Raw genomic sequence first — 19,753 nt, forward strand, 5'->3', positions numbered from 1 at the left:
CACCTGCAGAGTTACGGATTCGGTGATGAGTTGGATGGGACGTGGTAAGAGGCCCCCATCCACAGCAGCGACAGATAATGGTATAGCCAGAGGTTTGGTGGGAATGCGGTATTTTTCTACCAGGGCCTGTGAAATAAGATTCCCGGCCGCTCCAGAGTCAAGTTGGGCTAGTTCGAAAAAACGATTCTCCCCGCAGATAATTGAGACTGACAGCAGCAGAGATGGAGAGGATTTATTCTTGTCTAGGTCGACCTCTCTGAGCGAACCTAGACACAGGCGTTTCCCGACCTCTCCGGGCAGGTACGGATCCGGTGCTCCTTACTGCCACAGTAGAAGCAGCTCCCCTCGGCACGGCGTAAGTCCTGACGGGTTTTGACCATCTTGGTCTGGTCGACCTGCATAGGCTCAGGAGAGTGTACCTGGGGAGAAACGGAGGGAGTGACGGATTTCTGAAAAGTAGGAGCTAGACGTGGGAACCTCCTCTCACGGGTGACTTCTTTGGCACGCTCCTGGAACCGTAGGTCAATCCGGGTGGCAAGAGTTGTTAGGTCATCGAGAGTGGTAGGAATGTCTCGACCGGCAAGTTCATCTTTAATACGGCCGGATAGACCCTCCCAGAAGACAGATACCAGAGCGTCGTTATCCCAGGCCAGCTCCGAGGCAAGGGTACGGAACCGTATGGCATATTGGCCCACGGTGAGACTTCCCTGACGGAGGCGTAGCAGAGATGATGCGGATGAGGTCTTCCGTCCAGGTTCGTCGAAGACTTTCCGGAAAGCCGTGAGAAAGGCAGGCAAGTCGGACACCAGGGGGTCTCCTCTCTCCCATAGAGGATTTAGCCAGGCCAGGGCCTCCCCGGTGAGATGGGACATGATGAAGGCAATTTTGGCCTGGTCTAAGTTAAACTGGTGGGACAGGAGTTCAAAGTGCAGGGTGCACTGATTTATAAAGCCCCGAGCCTGAGCGGAGTCGCCTCCGAAGCGAGGAGGTGCAGAAAGCCGGGGTCCGGGGTAGGATACCATAGTATTGGTGGGCAGCGGAGCTGCTGGATTACGAGTCATGGCACTGGCGGTGGTTGCTGGTGGAGCAGTCAGAGTGTCCAGGCGAGAATTGACATTCCGCAGGTGACCCAGGATGGACTCCTGTTGGGACCTCTGACGGGACAGTTCATGACACAGGTCCGAGAGTGAGGGAGCTTGGGTGCCACCGGGTTCCATGGCCCGAGCAAACTGTAACGGGTCTGGGAGGCGGAACCTCTGAGCTACTATACAAGGGGGCGGTCCTTGTAAGGGAGCGGGTGGCGACCAGGGAAGACGGGCAGGCAGTCACAGCAGGTGACCGGGACAGTCTTTGAGTGAACGGGCTGGAGGTCACGGCAAGTGACCGGTGCAGTCTCTGGATGAACAGGCAGGAGGTCACGGCAAGTGACCGGGGCAGTCTCTGGATGAACGGGCAGGAGGTCACGGCAAGTGACCGGGGCAGTCTCTGGATGAACGGGCAGGAGGTCACGGCAAGTGACCGGGGCAGTCTCTGGGTAAAGGGTAGGTACGACCTGTGATGGCAGAGCCTCCAGGTAGGCTAGCAGGCAGATGGTAGATGTGTGCTCCCAGGTGAGCAAGCGAGAGTCTCTGGAATGGCAGGTGGTCACAGCACGTGACGGCGGAGCCTCCAGGTAGGCTAGCAGGCAGGTAACAGGTGTGCGCTCCCAGGTGAGCGGGCAGGAGTCTCTGGAATGGCAGGTGGTCACAGCACGTGACGGCGGAGCCTCCAGGTAGGCTAGCAGGCAGGTAGCAGATGTGCGCTCCCAGGTGAGCAGGCAAGCTGGTCCATAGACAGACTGACAGGAGTTGGAGGGCAGACCGTCGGACCTCAGGCTAGCAGGCAGGTAGCAGAAGAGCGCTCCCAGGTGAGCAGGCAAGCTGGTCCTTAGACAGACTGACAGGAGTCGGTAGGCAGACCGTCGGACCTCAGGCTAGCAGGCAGGTAAGCGGAATATCAGGCAGGAATCAGACAGCAAACTGGCAGGAATCTGGCAGGTAACTGGCAACAGGACCTGAGGGCTGAAGCAAAGTAGTGAACAGTGCAACAACATTGCTCGGGCACCTCCATTTTGGAGGAGGTGCCTTATATATGGTGAAGTCCTCCGGCCATTGGCCGGGGACTCCTTAGGACGGCGCGCGCAGCCCCTTTAAGAGGGAGGGAGCGCGCGCGCGCGCGCCCTAAGCACAGTGGCTGGGAAGGAACGCGCGCTGCCAGCAGAGCGGGAGGAGGACGCCGGGCTCGGAGCAGAGGGGTGAGGGGAACAGCGTCCCTGCCTAGCAGAGGGCAGGGACGCCGGCGCTACACATGGGAGCTGTACATGGGAGAGGGAAGGAGGGAAAGGCAGATGTGGATGAGTGGTGATGGAGGGAGGAGGGGGAGGTGAATGTGGATGAAAAAAGCACACAGGAATATGGACGCAGGAATAAAGTACATAGTTAGAAGAGAGTACAAAGTGTGGGTTACCTGACTCCTGCCCTGAATGACTGCCATTGAAATGACTGTCAGAGACACTTGTCAAATAGGACACTTTGCTGAAGAGGACACGGGCAGGCACCCCACACCACGTGCACCCCTTATGATGCATCTAGATTTATAGGAAGGAAAATTCAGCAGATGACATAGATGATACAGTAAGCAGAGATGTAATACCATAAAATTTTTCAAGATTTCAATAACATACCATAAGAGAGAAAAATAGCATATGATGCAAGACCCAAAGACTCCTATGCACGTTTCGCTCTTGGCTTTCTCAAGGAGTGCTATAAATAGCCCTAAAGGTTTCCAGGATATTAATATCAGCTGACAGCTGTTCGCTTAGCCTTTACTGATTATCATAGGGGAGACCCCCAAAAAATTTATGTCGAGTACCCCCTATATTTACTAACCAGCAAAGGCTAAACAGACAGCTGCAGGCTGATATTAATAGCCTAGGATAGGGGCCATTAGCCCAAAATATTCCTTGATTATTGTAAGATCCCTGGCGGCGTGCTTGCATAGTGCACCACCTCCCACTATGCAAGACCACAATCTTACCCATCAGTCCAGCCTGCAAACCTTGCTCTAGTTCATGCTGTGTGCATGTCTCTTGTCTGACTGCTTAGGGCGGCGGCCCGGTTACTTCCTGCTTCTTATAGCTGCTGTGGGTGCATTCCTAATGCGTCTCCAGCCTATTGCTGTGAGTCACTGGATATTTAAACCCCCTCCACCCAGAAGGAGGTGCCTGAGCAACACTATCTATCAGTGTGCCCCTTGCCTCTGAGTTGCCAGGTCTCGTCCTGTATCTTGTCTGTTTCTGCCACCCTGGGGGCTGTATACCCAGGCCTGCTATCTCTGACTTCTAGTCTGTTTCCGCCTCTGGGGGCTGTATACCCAGGCTCGTTCCTGTATCTCGTTGCAGTATCAGTTCCTGTCTGAACTGTCTCCTAGCCTGTTACCTATTTGTCTCTATGTCCGTACCTTCCCTTTTCCTGCAGTGTCTGAACCTGCACCTAACTCTAACTCGTTGTCTCTGTACTTCTGTTTGTGAGTTTTGTGTCCACTCACTACTTCATTGTAAGTACCTTGTGTGTATCTGGTTCTGCTTGTCCCTTTTCCCTTCCTCCGTATCTACCTCCTGTGTTCTAGCCATCTTCCTGTATTTTCCAGTCTGTTCCATGTGAACAGAGCCCTGTCCTCTCTGCCTGCACCTGCAGCCCTGTTCTGCTCTGCTCAGCCTTGTCCACCGCACCTGCGGTTTCGCTCTGCTCTGCTTGCTCACCGCACTTGCGGTTTCGCTCTGCTCTGCCTTGTCCACTGCTCCGGTGGTTCCTCTCTGCTCTGCCTTGTCCAATGCTCCGGCGGTTTCGCTCTGCTCTGCTTGCTCACCGCACCTGCGGTTTCGCTCTGCTCTGCCTTGTCCACCGCTCCGGCGGTTCCTCTCTGCTCTGCCTTGTCCACCGCTCTGGTGGTTTCGCTCTGCTCTGCCTTGTCCACCGCACCTGCGGTTTCGCTCCGCTCTGCTTGCTCGCCGCACCAGCGGTTTCGCTCTGCTCTGCCTTGTCCACCGCTCCGGCCGTTCCGCTCTGCTCTGCCTTGTCCTCCACTCTGGCGGTTTCGCTTTACTCTGCTAGTCTACCGCATCTGTGGCTCTGTTCCTGTCTCCCAGTCTGTACCGGACCCTATCCAGCCTGCGCTCCAACCTACTAGTACCTCCCTGTCTGCACTCCAGCCGTGCTTGCCAGTATCTCCCTGTCTGCAGTCCAGCTGTGCTTGCCAGTACCCACCTGTCTGCATACCAGCCGTGCTTGCCAGTACCTACCCGTCTGCATACCAGCCGTGCTTGCCAGTACCCACCTGTCTGCATACCAGCCGTGCTTACCAGTACCCACCTGTCTGCATACCAGCCGTGCCTGCCAATACCCACCTGTCTGTATGCTAGCCTAATCTGCCTGTTCCTGCATTCCCCGGTGTGGGTCAACAGCTGTGACCGGGGTCTGACCTGGAGTAGCACCTGGTCCCTATGCTCGGTTCCTCCTTGGTTCACGGAGTCGACTAAGCCGCCGTGTGACCTTGGTCGGATCGGGTTGATACTTAGTTACGCCCCTCCAGGCACTCCTCGGTTCATGGTACAGTGGGATCACTAATCACTCTCACGCCAGTCATTCCAGGCTCGAGCGTAACAACTATTAATAACAGCTCACAGCTGTTTGATTAGCATTTACTGGCTAGTTTACAGGGGGACCCTAGAAAAAAATTGAGGTAGGGTCCCCCCATAAATTCTAACCCACAAAGGCTAAACAGACAAACAGACAGATGCGGGCTGATATTAATAGCCTTGGAATGGGCCATTAAGCCCAAATGTTCTCTGGCTATTAATAACAGCTTGCAGCTGTTTATTTAGCATTTAGTAGCTAATTTACAGGGGGACCTCAGAAAAAATTTACATAGGGTCCCTCTATAAAATCTAATCAGCAAAGGCTAAACAGACAGCTGTGGGCTGATATTAATAGCCTGGAAGTAGGCCTTGGATACTAGCCCCCTCTGAGGCTAATAACATCAGCCCTCAGCGGCCCCAGAAATGGCGCATCAATAAGATGCGCCAAATCTGGCTCTTGGCCTCTGCTCTTTCCACTTGCCTGGTGCGGTGGCAAGTGGGGTAATAGGGATGAGATTCATGTTAGCCTTGCATTGGCATCTGAAATGAAGCCCAGGGGTTAGTAATGGAGAGGCGTCTATAAGACACCCCCATTATTAACCCCATAGTAAAAGTTTGTAAAAAAAGTCTAAGCATGCAAAAAAATCCTTTATTTGAAATAAAAGTCTACACGGTTTTACACATTTATTTAAAAATAAAAGAGCTAATTTATATTAACCTAACACCTAATCCCAGAAGCCACTGTCCCCTGTAAAAAAATAAATAAAAAACAACCATATCTCTCACCTGTCCGATGTGATGAAATAATCCATACTGTTCCACGATGATCTGGATCACTAGTACAGCAGTCGCATCAGCAGTCACTAATGTGACTGCTCTACCCAGTAGCCGGCTACACACTGACAGTCGCGTAATCGCTCCTGCAGTGTATAGCGCTGAGCTGTCGTGAAAGAGAGTTCACAGGAGTTCATCAACTGATAAACCCCGGTGACCTCACTTACAGCACCGCCACTGTGTGAGAACTTTCTCACGCAGCGGCAGTGCCGTAAGTGAGATCACCGGAGCTCATCAGCTGATGAACTCTTGTGAACTTTCTTTCACGACAGCTCAGCGCTATACACTGCAGGAGCGATTACGCGACTGTCAGTGTGTAGCCGGCTGCGGGTAGAGCAGTCACATCTGCTGATGTGACTGCTGTAGAAGTGATCCAGATTGTCGTGGGACAGTATTGATTACGGCGGATAGGTGAGTATTTTGATGGTTTATTATTTTTTCTCTTTTACAGGCGACATGAGAATCGGGGATTAGGCGTTAAGGTGAGTATTATGGTGTTTTTTTTTATTTTTTATTTTTAAAGGGACAAGGGCTTCAGGGATTAGGCATTAAGGTGAATATAACTGTGTTTTTTTTATTTCACTGTTTATTTGTTAATTTTAACTTTTTTTTTCTTTACGTTGAGCACAGGCACCGTCTGATGACTACTCCCATCAGATTACATTTTTCATTTTTTTTTCATTTCTACAGTTTTACATGCCCCCATTTCAGAACTTGGTTGTCCTTGACCATTCTACAGACACATATTTCTCAACTTATTCAAACCCAACTTTTCTTCTCCTGTGAACAACGTTCCGGTCTCTTAAAACATGATCGGCCATTGCAGAATAGCCAGACCAGAGTGTCCATTGAACAGTGTCCTTGACAGCAGGGCAACGGGTCCTCAGATGGTAGAAGGCTGCAAGTGGCAACGGCCACTCGGGAAACGGAACACAGTCTTGGACAGTAGAAGTAGAGCTCTTATAGCTCAGGCTGACCTCATCCTTGGTCACATGGGACGGCTTCAGGAGAACAAAAAAAACAACAAGATTCACTTTTTCAGTTTCCTAAAGTAGTCCTCCTGGATCATTCAAACACAGGTGTTTGGAGAGGGAGGACGATCCCACCTCCACGGGGCATTGGGGTATTTTTGTCTCCCCTTGTCCACTTCCTGAAATTCAGTCCCGGCAATTACCACATTGGTGGCGTTATTTATATACACACTGGGGGCGGCCACTGGGGGTGCTGCAGGTGCCGAGGCTCTGACCTCACGAGGTTGGGTAAAAGCCGGAGTGTAGCAATCATGACTTGGAGTCTGTGTTCCCACCTCCGCGGTCCTGGATGGTTTCTAGGTATCAGAAGGCTGGCCTCTGGGCTGAGTGGGTGGGTGTCGCCGTTGTTGCCGTTGTGCCCGCTGAAACGCTGCCTCCCCTTCCCAGCGTGTGGTCTCCTCAGCCGAGGAGGGTCGTGTTACACCCACCGCGTACCAGCCATTCCGACACCAGACCTTCATTTAAGTCACCTTCTCGCTGATGTACAGCCAATGCAATCTGTATGGCAGAGTGTCCCTCTTTACCATCGCTCGGTGTACATACACGTCACCTCCTGTTCCTTGCTCCTTGACAAAGCCGAAACCCCTCACTATGTTAAAGTCCAAAACCCTCCCCTCAGTGCACTGCTCCTCAAACTGCACGCACTTCGGGCCCAATAGCCATTCCCGAGCGAGCGCATCAGCCTGCATGTGCTCCTCCACCACGTCCGGCAGTTTCCGTGGCCAGTGACGGCCAAGGGAGGAAGACGCCTGGCAGTTAGGTGGTCCCAGCTCCCATCGACCCAATTGAATTCAGTGAGCGCAGACGGTGGTGGAGACTCGGGTGCCGGCAGGGGAATAGTAGCAGGCTGAGGGGTACGGGCAGGCCGTGGAGCGGGAACCGGCCGCATGATCGGAGCTCTTAGGGGAAGCAAGGTGAGAAAGGGAAGCTCTTCTTCCTCTTCGGCCATCTGAGGGGGGATTCAGACGGTCCAGGGGGAGTGCACGACCTGTCTCGCTGATCCACTCCAACGGAGGCATCCTGCTTTCCCTGTCCATTTTGGTCCAGTAAGTCACGCAACTATTGTGCTGTACCAGGCCCAGCTCCGGACGTGGTATGGCCTCCCAGCACGCGGCAGCCAGCCTGGGGACCTCTTCCTCCTCCTCAGGTAGAACTTTCCCGGCTGCGGCCCCCGGGGTAGTTAGGTAAATGAACTCCTCATCCAAGGTGCAGTCCATATTTTTGGACTCCCTGGTGAAACACGTGGTGCGGCTCATCTTTTGCAGTAGCAGCTCTGGATCCACGTCTCCTCGCGTGCTGTGTTGGAAGCAGAATGGTGCCAGCAAGTCATTTCCGGTGCGTCTCCTGCTTGATAAGCTCCGCCTTTCCAGTGGTCGCACCAGTGAAGCGGACGATGTCTCCGCAGTCACTCCTCTCGACTCCTCCTCTTGCCGCGCCCACTGATCTCATCATTTCTTCTCCTCCTGGTAAGCGTCTTCTTCTGTACGGCCCCACTTCTTCTGGGCTGGATCAGGATTCTGGAACACCCTGTGAAGGATGATCGTATGGTGGGCTGTGCACGCCACCTTCGCACCTTTGGTCCCTTACCAAACCCACAATGGGCCGAATCTCTCCTCAGATCCGAGGGAATCACCATCTTGGGACCCACGTTGCTGCCGCCATCTTGGGAAACATGTCGCCACCCACCTTTCTGGCACTTACGTCACTGTTCACTTTTAAGGTATTGAAGTCTTCTTTTCTAACATAGTTACATAGTAACATAGTTTTTAAGGTTGAAGGAAGACTAAGTCCATCTAGTTCAACCCATAGCCTAACATGTTGATCCAGAGGAAGACAAAAAAAAACCCATGTGGCAAACACTAAGCTCCACATTGAGGAAAAAAAATTCTTCCTGACTCCACATACGGCAATCAGACTAGTTCCCTGGATCAACGCCCTATCAAGGAATCTAGTATATATAACCTGTTATATTATACATTTCAAGAAAGGCATCCAGGCCCTTCTTAAATTTTAGTAGTGAATCACTCATTACAACATCATGCGGCAGAGAGTTCCACAGTCTCACTGCTCTTACAGTAAAGAATCCGCGTCTGTGATTATGATTAAACCTTCTTTCCTCCAGACATAGAAGATGCCCCCTTGTCCCCGTCTCAGGCCTCAGAGTAAAAAGATCAGTAGAAAGGTCTTTGTACTGTCCCCTCACATATTTGTACATGGTAATAAGATCACCCCTAAGCCTTCGTTTTTCCACAGTAAATAACCCCAAGTGTAATAACCTGTCTTGGTATTGCAGACCCCCCTAGTCCTCTAATAACCTTGGTTGCTCTTCTCTGCACCCGCTCTAGTTCAACTATGTCTTTCTTATACACCGGAGACCAGAACTGTACACAGTATTCTAAGTGTGGTCGCACTAGTGACTTGTATAGAGGTAAAATTATGTTCTCCTCATGAGCATCTATGCCTCTTTTAATGCATCCCATTATTTTATTTGCCTTTGCAGCAGCTGCCTGACACTGGCCACCAAACGTGAGCTTGTAGTCCACCAATACACCCAGATCTTTTTCAGTGACAGTTTTGCCCAGTGTTTTACAATTAAGCATATAATTATACATTTTATTTCCTCTGCCCAAGTGCATTACCTTACATTTATCCCCATTAAAGCTCATTTACCATTTATCAGCCCAAGCTTCTAGTTTACATAGATCCTCCTGTAATATAAAATTGTCCTCCTCTGTATTGATTACCTTGCAAAGTTTAGTGTCATCTGCAAATATTGCAATACTACTCTGTATGCCCCCTACAAGGTCATTAATAAATATGTTAAAAAGAAGCGGGCCCAATACTGACCCCTGTGGTACCCCACTGTTAACTGTGACCCAGTCTGAGTGTGTTCCATTAATATAACCACCCTTTGTTTTCTATCACTGAGCCAGTTCTTAACCCACTTACATATATTTTCCCCTATCCACATTGTTCTCATTTTATGTATCAACCTTTTGTGTGGAATCGTATCAAAAGCTTTTGAAAAGTCCATATACACAACATCCACTGCATTTCCTTGGTCCAGTCCGGAACTTGCCTCTACATAAAAGCTCGTAAACCCATGTTGATATTGGGTCATGAGGTTATTCTTCTTCAGATACTCTAGTATAGCATCTCTTAGAAAACCCTCCAGGATTTTACCCACAGTAGAGGTTAAGCTTACTGGCTTATAATTTCCAAGTTGTTTTTGTCCCCTTTTTGAATATTGGCACCACATTTGCTATACGCCAGTCCTGTTGTACAGACCCTGTTATTATGGAATCTTTAAAGATTAAAAATAATGGTCTATCTATGACGTTACTTAATTCCTGCAGTACTTGCAGGTGTATCCCATCCGGGCCCGGGGATTTGTCAACTTTAGTGATTTTTAGACGCCGCCGTACTTCCTGCATTATTGTCATCACTGATCATGTTTTCTGTCATGTGATTTTCTTGTGTAAATACTGTTGAAAAAAAATAATTTAGCATATTGGCTTTTTCTTCATCCTCATCCACCATTTCACCCAGACTATTTTTAAGGGGGCCAACACTATAATTTTTTAGTTTCTTACTATTTATGTAGTTAAAGAATATTTTGGGATTATTTTTACTTTTTATGGCAATGAGTCTCTCTGTCTCAATCTTTGCTACCGTGATTTGGTTTTTACAGAATTTATTTAATTTTCTGATTTTATTTAATGCCTCATCACTACCTACTTGGTTTAGTTCTCTAAATGCTTTCTTTTTGTCACTTATTGCGCCCCTTACAGCTCTATTTAGCCATAGTGGTTTCTTCCTATTTCTAGCATGTTTATTCCCATAGGGTATATATTGTGCACAGGTCCTATTCAGGATGCTAATAAATGTCTCCCATTTGCTTTGTGTAGTCTTATGTCTCAGGATATTGTCCCAGTTTATTGCACTAAGATCATCTCTCAACCGTTGGAAATTTGCCTTCCTGAAGTTTAGTGTCCTTGTAACCCCTTTACTAAACATCTTATTAAAGGATACATGAAAGCTTATTATTTTGTGATCACTATTACCCAAGTGACCCCCAACTCGTATATTTGATATGCGGTCTGGCCTGTTGGTTAATATTAGGTCTAGCAGTGCCCCCCTTCTTGTTGGGTCCTGAACCAGTTATGAAAGGTAATTGTCTCTCATAGCTGTCAAAAACCTATTACCTTTGCTGGAACTACAGGTTTCTGTTCCCCAATGTATTTCAGGGTAGTTGAAGTCCCCCATAATAATGACTTCCCTTTGAGTCGCTGCTTCATCTATTTGCTTTATGAGAATATTCTCCTCTGCTGCCATTATTTTTGGAGACTTATAACAAACCCCTAGCAGTAATTTATTATTTTTTCTACCTCCCCTTATCTCCACCCACAGGGACTCTACATTTTCATTAGATTCACATATATTCTCAGGCAAGATGGGTTTTAAGGATGATTTTACATATAAACACACCCCCTCGCTTGTTTGTACAGTCATTTCTGAACAGACTATAGCCCTGTAAATTAACTGCCCAGTCATGGCTCTCGTCCAGCCATGTCTCAGATATCCCCACTGTTATGCACACGCCCGGACGGACTGGCGTGTGCGTGATTTAGTGATTCCACTGTGCCATGAACCGGAGAGTGCCTGGAGGGGCGTAATTAAGTATCCACCCGATCCGACCAAGGTCGCACGCCGGCTAACGACGCCATGCACCAGGGAGGAACCGAGCAGAGGGACCAGGTGCTACTCCAGGTCAGACCCCGGACACGGCTGTTGACCCACACCGGGGAATACAGGAACAGGCAGGTTAAGCTGGCACACAGACTGGTGGGTATAGGTAGGCACGGCTGGCGTACCGACGGGGAGGTACTGGCAAGCACGGCTGGAGTGCAGACGGGGAGGTACTGGCAAGCTCGGCTGGAGTGCAGGATGGATAGGGTCCAGTACAGACTGGGACTCAGGAACAGAACCGCAGATGCGGTAGACAAGCAGAGCAGAGAGGAACCGCTGGAGCGGTGGGCAAGACAGAGCAGAGAGATACCGCCGGAGTGGTGAGCAAGGCAGAGCGATACCGCCGGAGCGGTGAGCAAGCAGAACAGGGCGAGACCGCCGGAGCGGTGAGCAAGGCAGAGCAGAGAGGAACCACCGGAGTGGTGAGCAAGGCAGAGCAGGCAGGAGCCGCCGGAGCGGTGAGCAAGGCAGAGCAGGCAGGAGCCGCCGGAGCGGTGAGCAAGGCAGAGCAGGCAGGAGCCACCGGAGCGGTGAGCAAGGCAGAGCAGGCAGGAGCCGCCGGAGCGGTGAGCAAGGCAGAGCAGAGAGAAACCGCCAGAGCGGTGAGCAAGGCAGAGCGGGCAGAAACCGCTGGAGCGGTGAACAAGGCAGAGCGGGCAGTAACCGCCGGAGCGGTGAGTAAGGCAGAGCAGAGGGGACAGGGCTCTGTTCACACGGAACAGACTGGAAGGGAAAGGCAGAACCAGATACACACAAGATACTTGCAATGAAGTAGCGAGTGGACTCTAAACTCACAAACGGAAGTACAGTGACAAAGAGTAGGAGTTAGGTGCAGGTTCAGACTCTGCAGAAAAAGGGAAGGTACGAACATAGAGAAAAACAGGTAACAGGCTAGGAGAGTGTTCAGCAGGAACTGAGTGTTCAGACAGGAACTGACACTGCAGCGAGATACTGGAGCGAGTCTGGGTATGCGGCCCCCAGAATGGCGGACAAACAGGTTAGAAGACACAGATAACAGGTCTTGGTATGTGGCCCCCAGAAGAGCAGGGCGAGACCGCCGGAGCGGTGAGCAAGGCAGAGCAGAGAGGAACCACCGGAGCGGTGAGCAAGGCAGAGCAGGCAGGAGCCGCCGGAGCGGTGAGCAAGGCGGAGCAGGCAGGAGCCGCCGGAGCGGTGAGCAAGGCAGAGCAGGCAGGAGCCGCCGGAGCGGTGAGCAAGGCAGAGCAGGCAGGAGCCGCCGGAGCGGTGAGCAAGGCAGACCAGGCAGGAGCCGCCGGAGCGTTGAGCAAGGCAGAGCAGAGAGATACTGCCGGAGTGGTGAGCAAGCAGAGCAGGGCGAGACCGCCAGAGCGGTGAGCAAGGCAGAGCAGAGAGGAGCCGCCGGAGCGGTGAGCAAGGCAGAGCAGAGAGATACCGCCGGAGTGGTGAGCAAGCAGAGCAGAGAGGAACCTCCGGAGCGGTGAGCAAGGCAGAGCAGGCAGGAGCCGCCGGAGCGGTGAGCAAGGCAGAGCAGAGAGAAACCGCCGGAGCGGTGAGCAAGGCAGAGCGAGCAGAAACCGCCGGAGCGGTGAACAAGGCAGAGCGGGCAGGAACCGCTGGAGCGGTGAGTAAGGCAGAGCAGAGGAGACAGGGCTCTGTTCACACAGAACAGACTGGAAGGGAAAGGCAGAACCAGATACACACAAGATACTTGCGATGAAGTAGCGAGTGGACTCTAAACTCACAAACGGAAGTACAGCGACAACGAGTAGGAGTTAGGTGCAGGTTCAGACTCTGCAGAAAAAGGGAAGGTACGGACATAGAGAAAAACAGGTAACAGGCTAGGAGAGTGTTCAGACAGGAACTGAGTGTTCAGACAGGAACTGACACTGCAGCGAAATACAGGAGCGAGTCTGGGTATGCGGCCTCCAGAATAGCGGACAAACAGGCTAGAAGACACAGATAACAGGTGTGGGTATGTGGCCCCCAGAAGGCGGGGCGAACAGGCTAGGAGCGTGTTCAGACAGGCCTGGGAATACAGCTTCCAGGAAGGCGGACAGGCAGGAAAAACAGAACAGGACCTGGCACATCAGAGGCTAGGAGCTCTCTGAGGGTAAGAGTTGCTCAGGCACCAACTTCAAGGTGGAGCTGGTTTAAATATCCAGTGACAGACAGCAATAGGCTGAGGACGCATTAGGGGTGTGCCCACAGCAGCTACAAAAAACAGGAAGTAACCGGGCTGCCGCCCTAAGCAGTCAGGACAGGGACAAGCAGGCAGCATGAACAGAAGCCAGGCTGGCAAACTGGACTGAAGATTAAGTTTGCGATCTTGCATAGTGGGAGATGGTGCACTATGCAAGTACGCCGCCAAGTATGTTACACCCACCATGTCATAATTATTTTCCAACAAAATTAATTCTAATTCCTCGATTTTGTTGGTGAGGCTTCTGGCATTAGTGTACATGCATTTTATGTATCTCTCTGTGCCTCTATTCCTCCTTACTATATTGACTGTTCTAACCCCACCCACAATTTATTTATTTGTGCCCAGGTCACTATCTGCACTATCTTCCCCACCTATAAAATGAATACCCTCCCCCCCAATCTCTAGTTTAAACACTCCTCCAACCATCTAGCCATTTTCTCCCCCAGCACAGCAGCACCCTCCCCATTGAGGTGCAGCCCTTCCCTAGCGTAGAACCTGTAGCCAACTGAGAAGTCGGCCCAGTTCTCCATGAACCCAAACCCCTCCTTCCTACACCAATTCCTGAGCCACTTATTTATCTCTCTAATCTACCATTGCATCTCTGGCGTGGCACGTGGTACAGGCAGTATTTCAGAGAATACTACCTTGGAGGTCCTTGCTTTAAGCTTGCATCCTAATTTCCTGAAATCATCTTTAAGGACCTTCCACCTACCTCTAACTTTGTCATGTGTGCCAATGTGCACCATGACCGCAGGGTCCTCACCAGCCCCTCCCAGTAATCTGTCAACCCGATCAGCGATGTGCCGGACTCGAGCGCCAGGTAGGCAGCACACTGTTCGACGATCCATGTCTTTGTGACAGATTGCCCTATCTGTTCCCCTAATAATTGAGTCCCCCACTACCAGCACCTGCCTGGCCTGCCCTGCCCTGCTCTCCTATTTCCCCCCTTACTGGAGCTGACACTCCTCCGGCTTTCAGAGGACATGCCTTGCTGCAGGAGTGCTACCCCTGTACTGACACCCCCCTCATCTGCCAACTTTGCAAACTTATTGGGGTGTGCCAGATCAGGACTAGCCTCCCTGGCACTCTTCCCTCTACCCCCCCTTCTAACTGTCACCCAGCTAGCTGCCACACTGTCTGTCTCTTAACATCTCGCCATCCACCATTCTGGCATCGCCATCCACCATTCTGGCATCTTTCATCTTTTGCTTCACCTGCACAGTAATTGGTTCTTCCCTTTTTCTTGGTTTCCCCGCTTTCTTTGTTTTCTTAATTTTCCTTAATTTCTTTACTTTCCAGGGCCTCATACCCTGACCGCAGCTCCACTTTTAGAAGGGAGCACCCAGGGCCGTTACCATTACACTGTGTGCTAAAACTCTATACTCTTCGCCCAATGTCCCCTCTACTATTAAGGACTAAGACAGAAGTGTGTGCTTCACTGAAGAATTTTCTGTACTCACTGTTACATCATCCATGGGACAAGAACCGACTTCATAGATCCTGGTTAACAGACTCACTTTTACTGTGCAATTCTTCCATACATGACTGCGGTATACAGATCAAGACAAGTTCTTTAGTGAAGTACCCTTGGTTATGTGCCTTTCCAGTGTTCTCTTCCTGTCCTGAGACACAACATCATCCACTTCTTCTGCGACCCAGCTGAGAATCTCCCCTCTAAGAATATGGAGGCATCGCCTTGAGCACCTCTGAAAGGCTGTGAGCCTAGGACTGTGCTGGCTTCCAGATTCAGTTTCAAATGTGTCCTACTATTGCTCTGACCACTTGCACTATTAAAACACTTCTTCACTGCGGTAACTGCTAATGGAGTCTGCTTTCCTGTCTGCTCAGTCTTCCTCCACACTCCATCTGTCTCTCTCTGGTTATGGAACAGGTCCTACACCCGACCTGTGCATTCGGGTCTTGAACCCAGGACTGAGGTGGCCTGACACAGGCCTCTCCTAACAGCAACCTCACTGCCTAAGTCACTCTCTGACTACAGCTCCTAACTACTCACTGTCTGCAACCCGGAATTGATTTTCTATAAAACAGTTCTAAACCCCTCCCAGTTGATGATGTAACCCCTGACTTAACTATCTAGTGTCTAAGCAGTGCAGTGTAACTGAATCCCTATCTATTGTATGGTTCCCCCTCTGGGCAGAACTCCCGCATCCCAGGGACGGCCTTAGGCAGAGCCTATAGGAAAACCGGCATACAATAATCGGCCAAAGGGATTTCACACAGCAAACACTTTTATCAAAATAAATAACATTATATAAATACATAACAATTACCAGATAACTAAACAACCCCTTCTTGCCTCGGCGTCTTCTTCACCCACCAACCCCCTACATTTTGTTCAAGCTGCTTCTATATGAGAATACATATTCAGGTTACATTTTTCATTTTTTTTTTCATTTCTACAGTTTCTAACCATGGACCGAAAAATACTTGAAAACTTCTGTTATGAGCTATGGGATTTATTATTTTCTCGTGAACTGAGAGCCTTATCTCCTAGCACAACCCACCCAACCGCTATCCAGTACTTCTGCTTTGTTCTCTCCATAATTACTTGTATCATCGGATTTGCAGCCAACCTTCTTGTCATCTTCGTCACTGGATTCTTAATGAAGAAGAACAAATATAAAATCTGGTTTCTGAACTTGGCTGTTGCAGATTTCGCCTTTCTTCTGTTTCTACCACTCAAGGCTGTGTCTATAATAAGAGGAAGATGGCCGTATGGGTCCAGTGTGTGCAAATTCTACAACTTTCTTACCTTGGTTAATATGTACGCCAGTATCTACATCCTCACAGTGCTGAATATTGATCGCGCCTTGTCTGTGGCTAAACCAATATGGCACCGAAACTTTCATTCTCACAAATTTTGCTGCTTTGTGTGTGCACTCATCTGGTTATCATCGGCCCTATGTAGCATTCCAGCCATTATCTATAGTGATGTATATGAAGACCATTGCACCCTGTCTTACTATGACACTTCTCTTGTTGCATATGAATTAAGGGACAATTCTGAAGAAGATGAGCCTCTCAATGTGCCCCGGGAAATATGCTCAAATATCTCAGGCCATAAAATTCCTGAACTTAGGAAACTGCTTGCAGATTGGAAAGAAGCGACTATTACAACAGAGCGTGTTGTACTTCCACTTGTAGCGGTTGGTTATGTCATCCCGTTGTGTGTTATCGTATCCTCCAATATCATCATCATTTTCCACGTGAAGAATTCCAGGATGTTGGCATCGTCCAGTCTGTACAGATTGGTGATAATTGGCATCATGAGTTATTTCTGTACCAGAACTCCATACGTTGTAACCTATATCACTTTCTTGGTGTCTGTCTCCACTATTAACATGACGTTGATGTATAAACTTTCATTGATTTTGCCACTGTTATTCACCATAGCGGCTACTAACAGTTTCCTAAATCCAGTGGTGTATGTTCTGGTGGTAAAGAAAATAAGGAGTGACCTTATTAATATTTTTTGGAAGAAGTAGATATCTCAATGAGAGACTAACTATAACTTTTTAATATTTTTTTTGTGCCAGTCTTGATGAAGTTGCTCCAACTTGAATAAGAAGTGTGCACCTCTTATTGAATTTGTTGTATCTTTCAGCTGCTTCGCTCCATCGCAAGAAATGTTCTCCAGTTTGGGACTTGTCGTAACTTATGCTACTTTTATGGCATCTACCATGCCCCCCAAAGTCTGGCCTATATAGGACTGGTCTAAATAGCCAAAAGTCACAAAAACTGTGTAATATTTCAAACAATTTCATGCCAGTATTCTGATTTCAGAATCTTGAACCAAGGCCAAAGTGCTACTTCCCTCTCTAATCCACTCACTTCTCCACCACTCTCGTTGTTCTAAAAATATCACTTAGGGCAGGTTATAGTGATTGACTTAATTCTGGTGAATATTAGCTAGGCAGAATTATGCCTTAAATAGTAAAAAAGGTGGTGATGCATGAACACTTGTTCCACAGTAAGAGAATGCTGTATGCAGCTCACTTAGGAAACTAGGGGGTTGCATTCTTCTACTTGAGACTTTAGTCCCTCTGGTGGTCCCCTCGGGAAATAGAAGTGTTTATGTCCCATCTATTTTGGTTTTATATAATAAGTATAATATTTCTTTATAGAATGAATGATTTTTATTCTTCCTATAGGTACATTCTGAAGACTATGGTACTTCAGGTTTCCAAGTATCTACTCAATTTCTCGCCTCCTTTGTCATCATTTTAGTGCATGAGGCAATGCATACAGATGTTCTTACAGGAAGGTCTGTCTTCTATAACATTGTTTGCATAAATATGTAGATAAATAGATACCGAAAGAAAGTTATGCACTTGAAGAGGACCTGTCACTTGCTCAAAAACAATGAGTTAAATACCTTGCAAAATCACTGAGTAAACTTGATTCTGCTGCTCTTTTCCATTTTGCGCTGCATTGCTCCATTGAAGAGATATTTGTTGCTTTTGGTGCGCAGTATGAGAAATCTCTGCTTGCAGACCAACAGGTTGCTTCTTCAGAGGCTTCTCTGGCGGTATGTATTTTCATTCCTCTTTCCTAGATGCTGCCCATGACAGATGGGCAGCATCTTAGACAGCTAGGTCAGCTGCCGAGCTGTATTTCGCAGCATCTGGGAGGGATGGGTCAAAGCCCACGCCCCCAGAGAAGACTAAGAAGAAATGCCCAGTTGGGTTGCAATAAGAGATTTCACATACTGCGCTCCAAATTTAATTAGTGTGAATATCTCGGCAAAGAAGATACGCAGTGCAAAACGGAAAATAGCGTCAGAATCAGGCAAACTCAGGGATTTTGTCACGGTATATTACTCAATGTGCAAATGACAGAGCCTTTATAAAAATTAAAAAAAGGGTGAAATGTGTGAAAATGTGCTAGAACAAAACATGTGATGATGTTGAAGGTGGTCTGTTTCATCTGGGGAAGAAGTTTTATTTTTGAGTTCTGAAAAGGAACTATCATGTCAGTCTCTATCTATAGTATAAGAAAATAAACTAAACATTGTAATTACAGTTTAGCAAATCTCCCAAAATTTGTTTCAAGCAAATTCACACATTTCATGGGGGAAGAGGGAATTTGATTGACATCCCATACATTTGATTTTAATTGAATCTGCTGAGAACAGGTTATAAAATAAAATAAAACTTATCTCACCTCTCAGCCCTACCTGTACCTGTCCCACAGCTATCAGTCTCCTCCAATTAGCTCTTCTACTTTCTGTCATCCGGCTGGTTCTTCCATTCACTAGGCTCCATGACGTCACACAAAATAAGATGTGTGTCACTGATTTTCGTTGTATCCCACATGACGGCGAAGGGATAAGTGAATGAAAGACCCAGCCAGAAGTGTTCAGAGGCCTAACAAAGACAGAAGGGCAGCCTGGTAGCTCAGTAGTTAGCACTGTTGCTTTGCAGCGCTGGGGTCTTGGGTTTAAATCCCACCAAGGACAACATCTGCAAGGAGTTTGTATGTTCTCCCCGTGTTTGCGTTGGTTTCCTCCGGGTTCTCTGGTTTCCTCCCACTCTCCAAAGACATATTAATAGGGAATTTAGATTGTGAACCCCAATGGGGACAGTGATGATAATGTCTGTAAAGTGCTGTGGAATTAGTGGCGCTATATAAGTGAAACAAAAAAAATAAAATAAAATAAATAAATATAGAAGAAACGATAAGAAGAGCTGATCAGAGGACCGGTGGCAACAAGACAGGCATTTTTTTAAACTTCCTTACAGCCATCTACAAGCCAATTTTGCTGGATTTCCCCATAGTGAATCAACATTTTTTTTTATAAAATTCAAAGCAAATTCAATCATTCCATGATTAAAAACAATCTGTTTGAAATACATAGGTCCATGCAATGTCACCATTGACCTGTTTGTGCCTTTATCTTGCTTTTAAATGGATTACATTAAAATAAAACTTAGCTTTTAAGAAACAAAGTGCTTGATTACACTGTTTTGGAAGCAGGATTTTTGTCGGCAGGCACATTTCACCTTATACAACATATATATGCAATTTTTGGACATCAAGATGAGTAGATCTCTTTTTACTTTTTTTGTATGTTTAAGGGATGAAATCTGTAAACAGAAATCTGTACACAGGGAGATCACATAACATGCAGAAGCTTACCGAACTCTATGAAGCAGAGAGATGGAAGATGGATTGCAGCTGCTGGAGGACTCTGAGCTCCTACCTCACTAATTTTATTTATGATGAGCTCCAAGTCTAGTGATGTGGAAGAAACACTTG

General features: G+C 48.4%; 1 protein-coding gene across 1 annotated transcript in view; it reads left to right on the plus strand.

Annotated features, from left to right (window-relative positions):
• Positions 1 to 19,325, plus strand: part of LOC141161006 (chemerin-like receptor 1) — a 35,954-nt gene extending 16,629 nt beyond the window's left edge. Inside the window, exon 2 of the mRNA XM_073645798.1 lies at positions 15,898 to 19,325. Within this exon, the coding sequence (XP_073501899.1) occupies positions 15,907 to 16,980 (1,074 nt within the window). The 5' untranslated portion in view covers positions 15,898 to 15,906 and the 3' untranslated portion in view covers positions 16,981 to 19,325. The remainder of the gene's footprint in view (positions 1 to 15,897) is intronic.
• Positions 19,326 to 19,753: the final 428 nt, after the last annotated feature.

Source organism: Phyllobates terribilis, unplaced genomic scaffold (assembly GCF_046119375.1).
Source record: "Phyllobates terribilis strain yellow unplaced genomic scaffold, ASM4611937v1 Scaffold_9__5_contigs__length_417890890, whole genome shotgun sequence".
NCBI lineage: Eukaryota > Metazoa > Chordata > Amphibia > Anura > Dendrobatidae > Phyllobates > Phyllobates terribilis.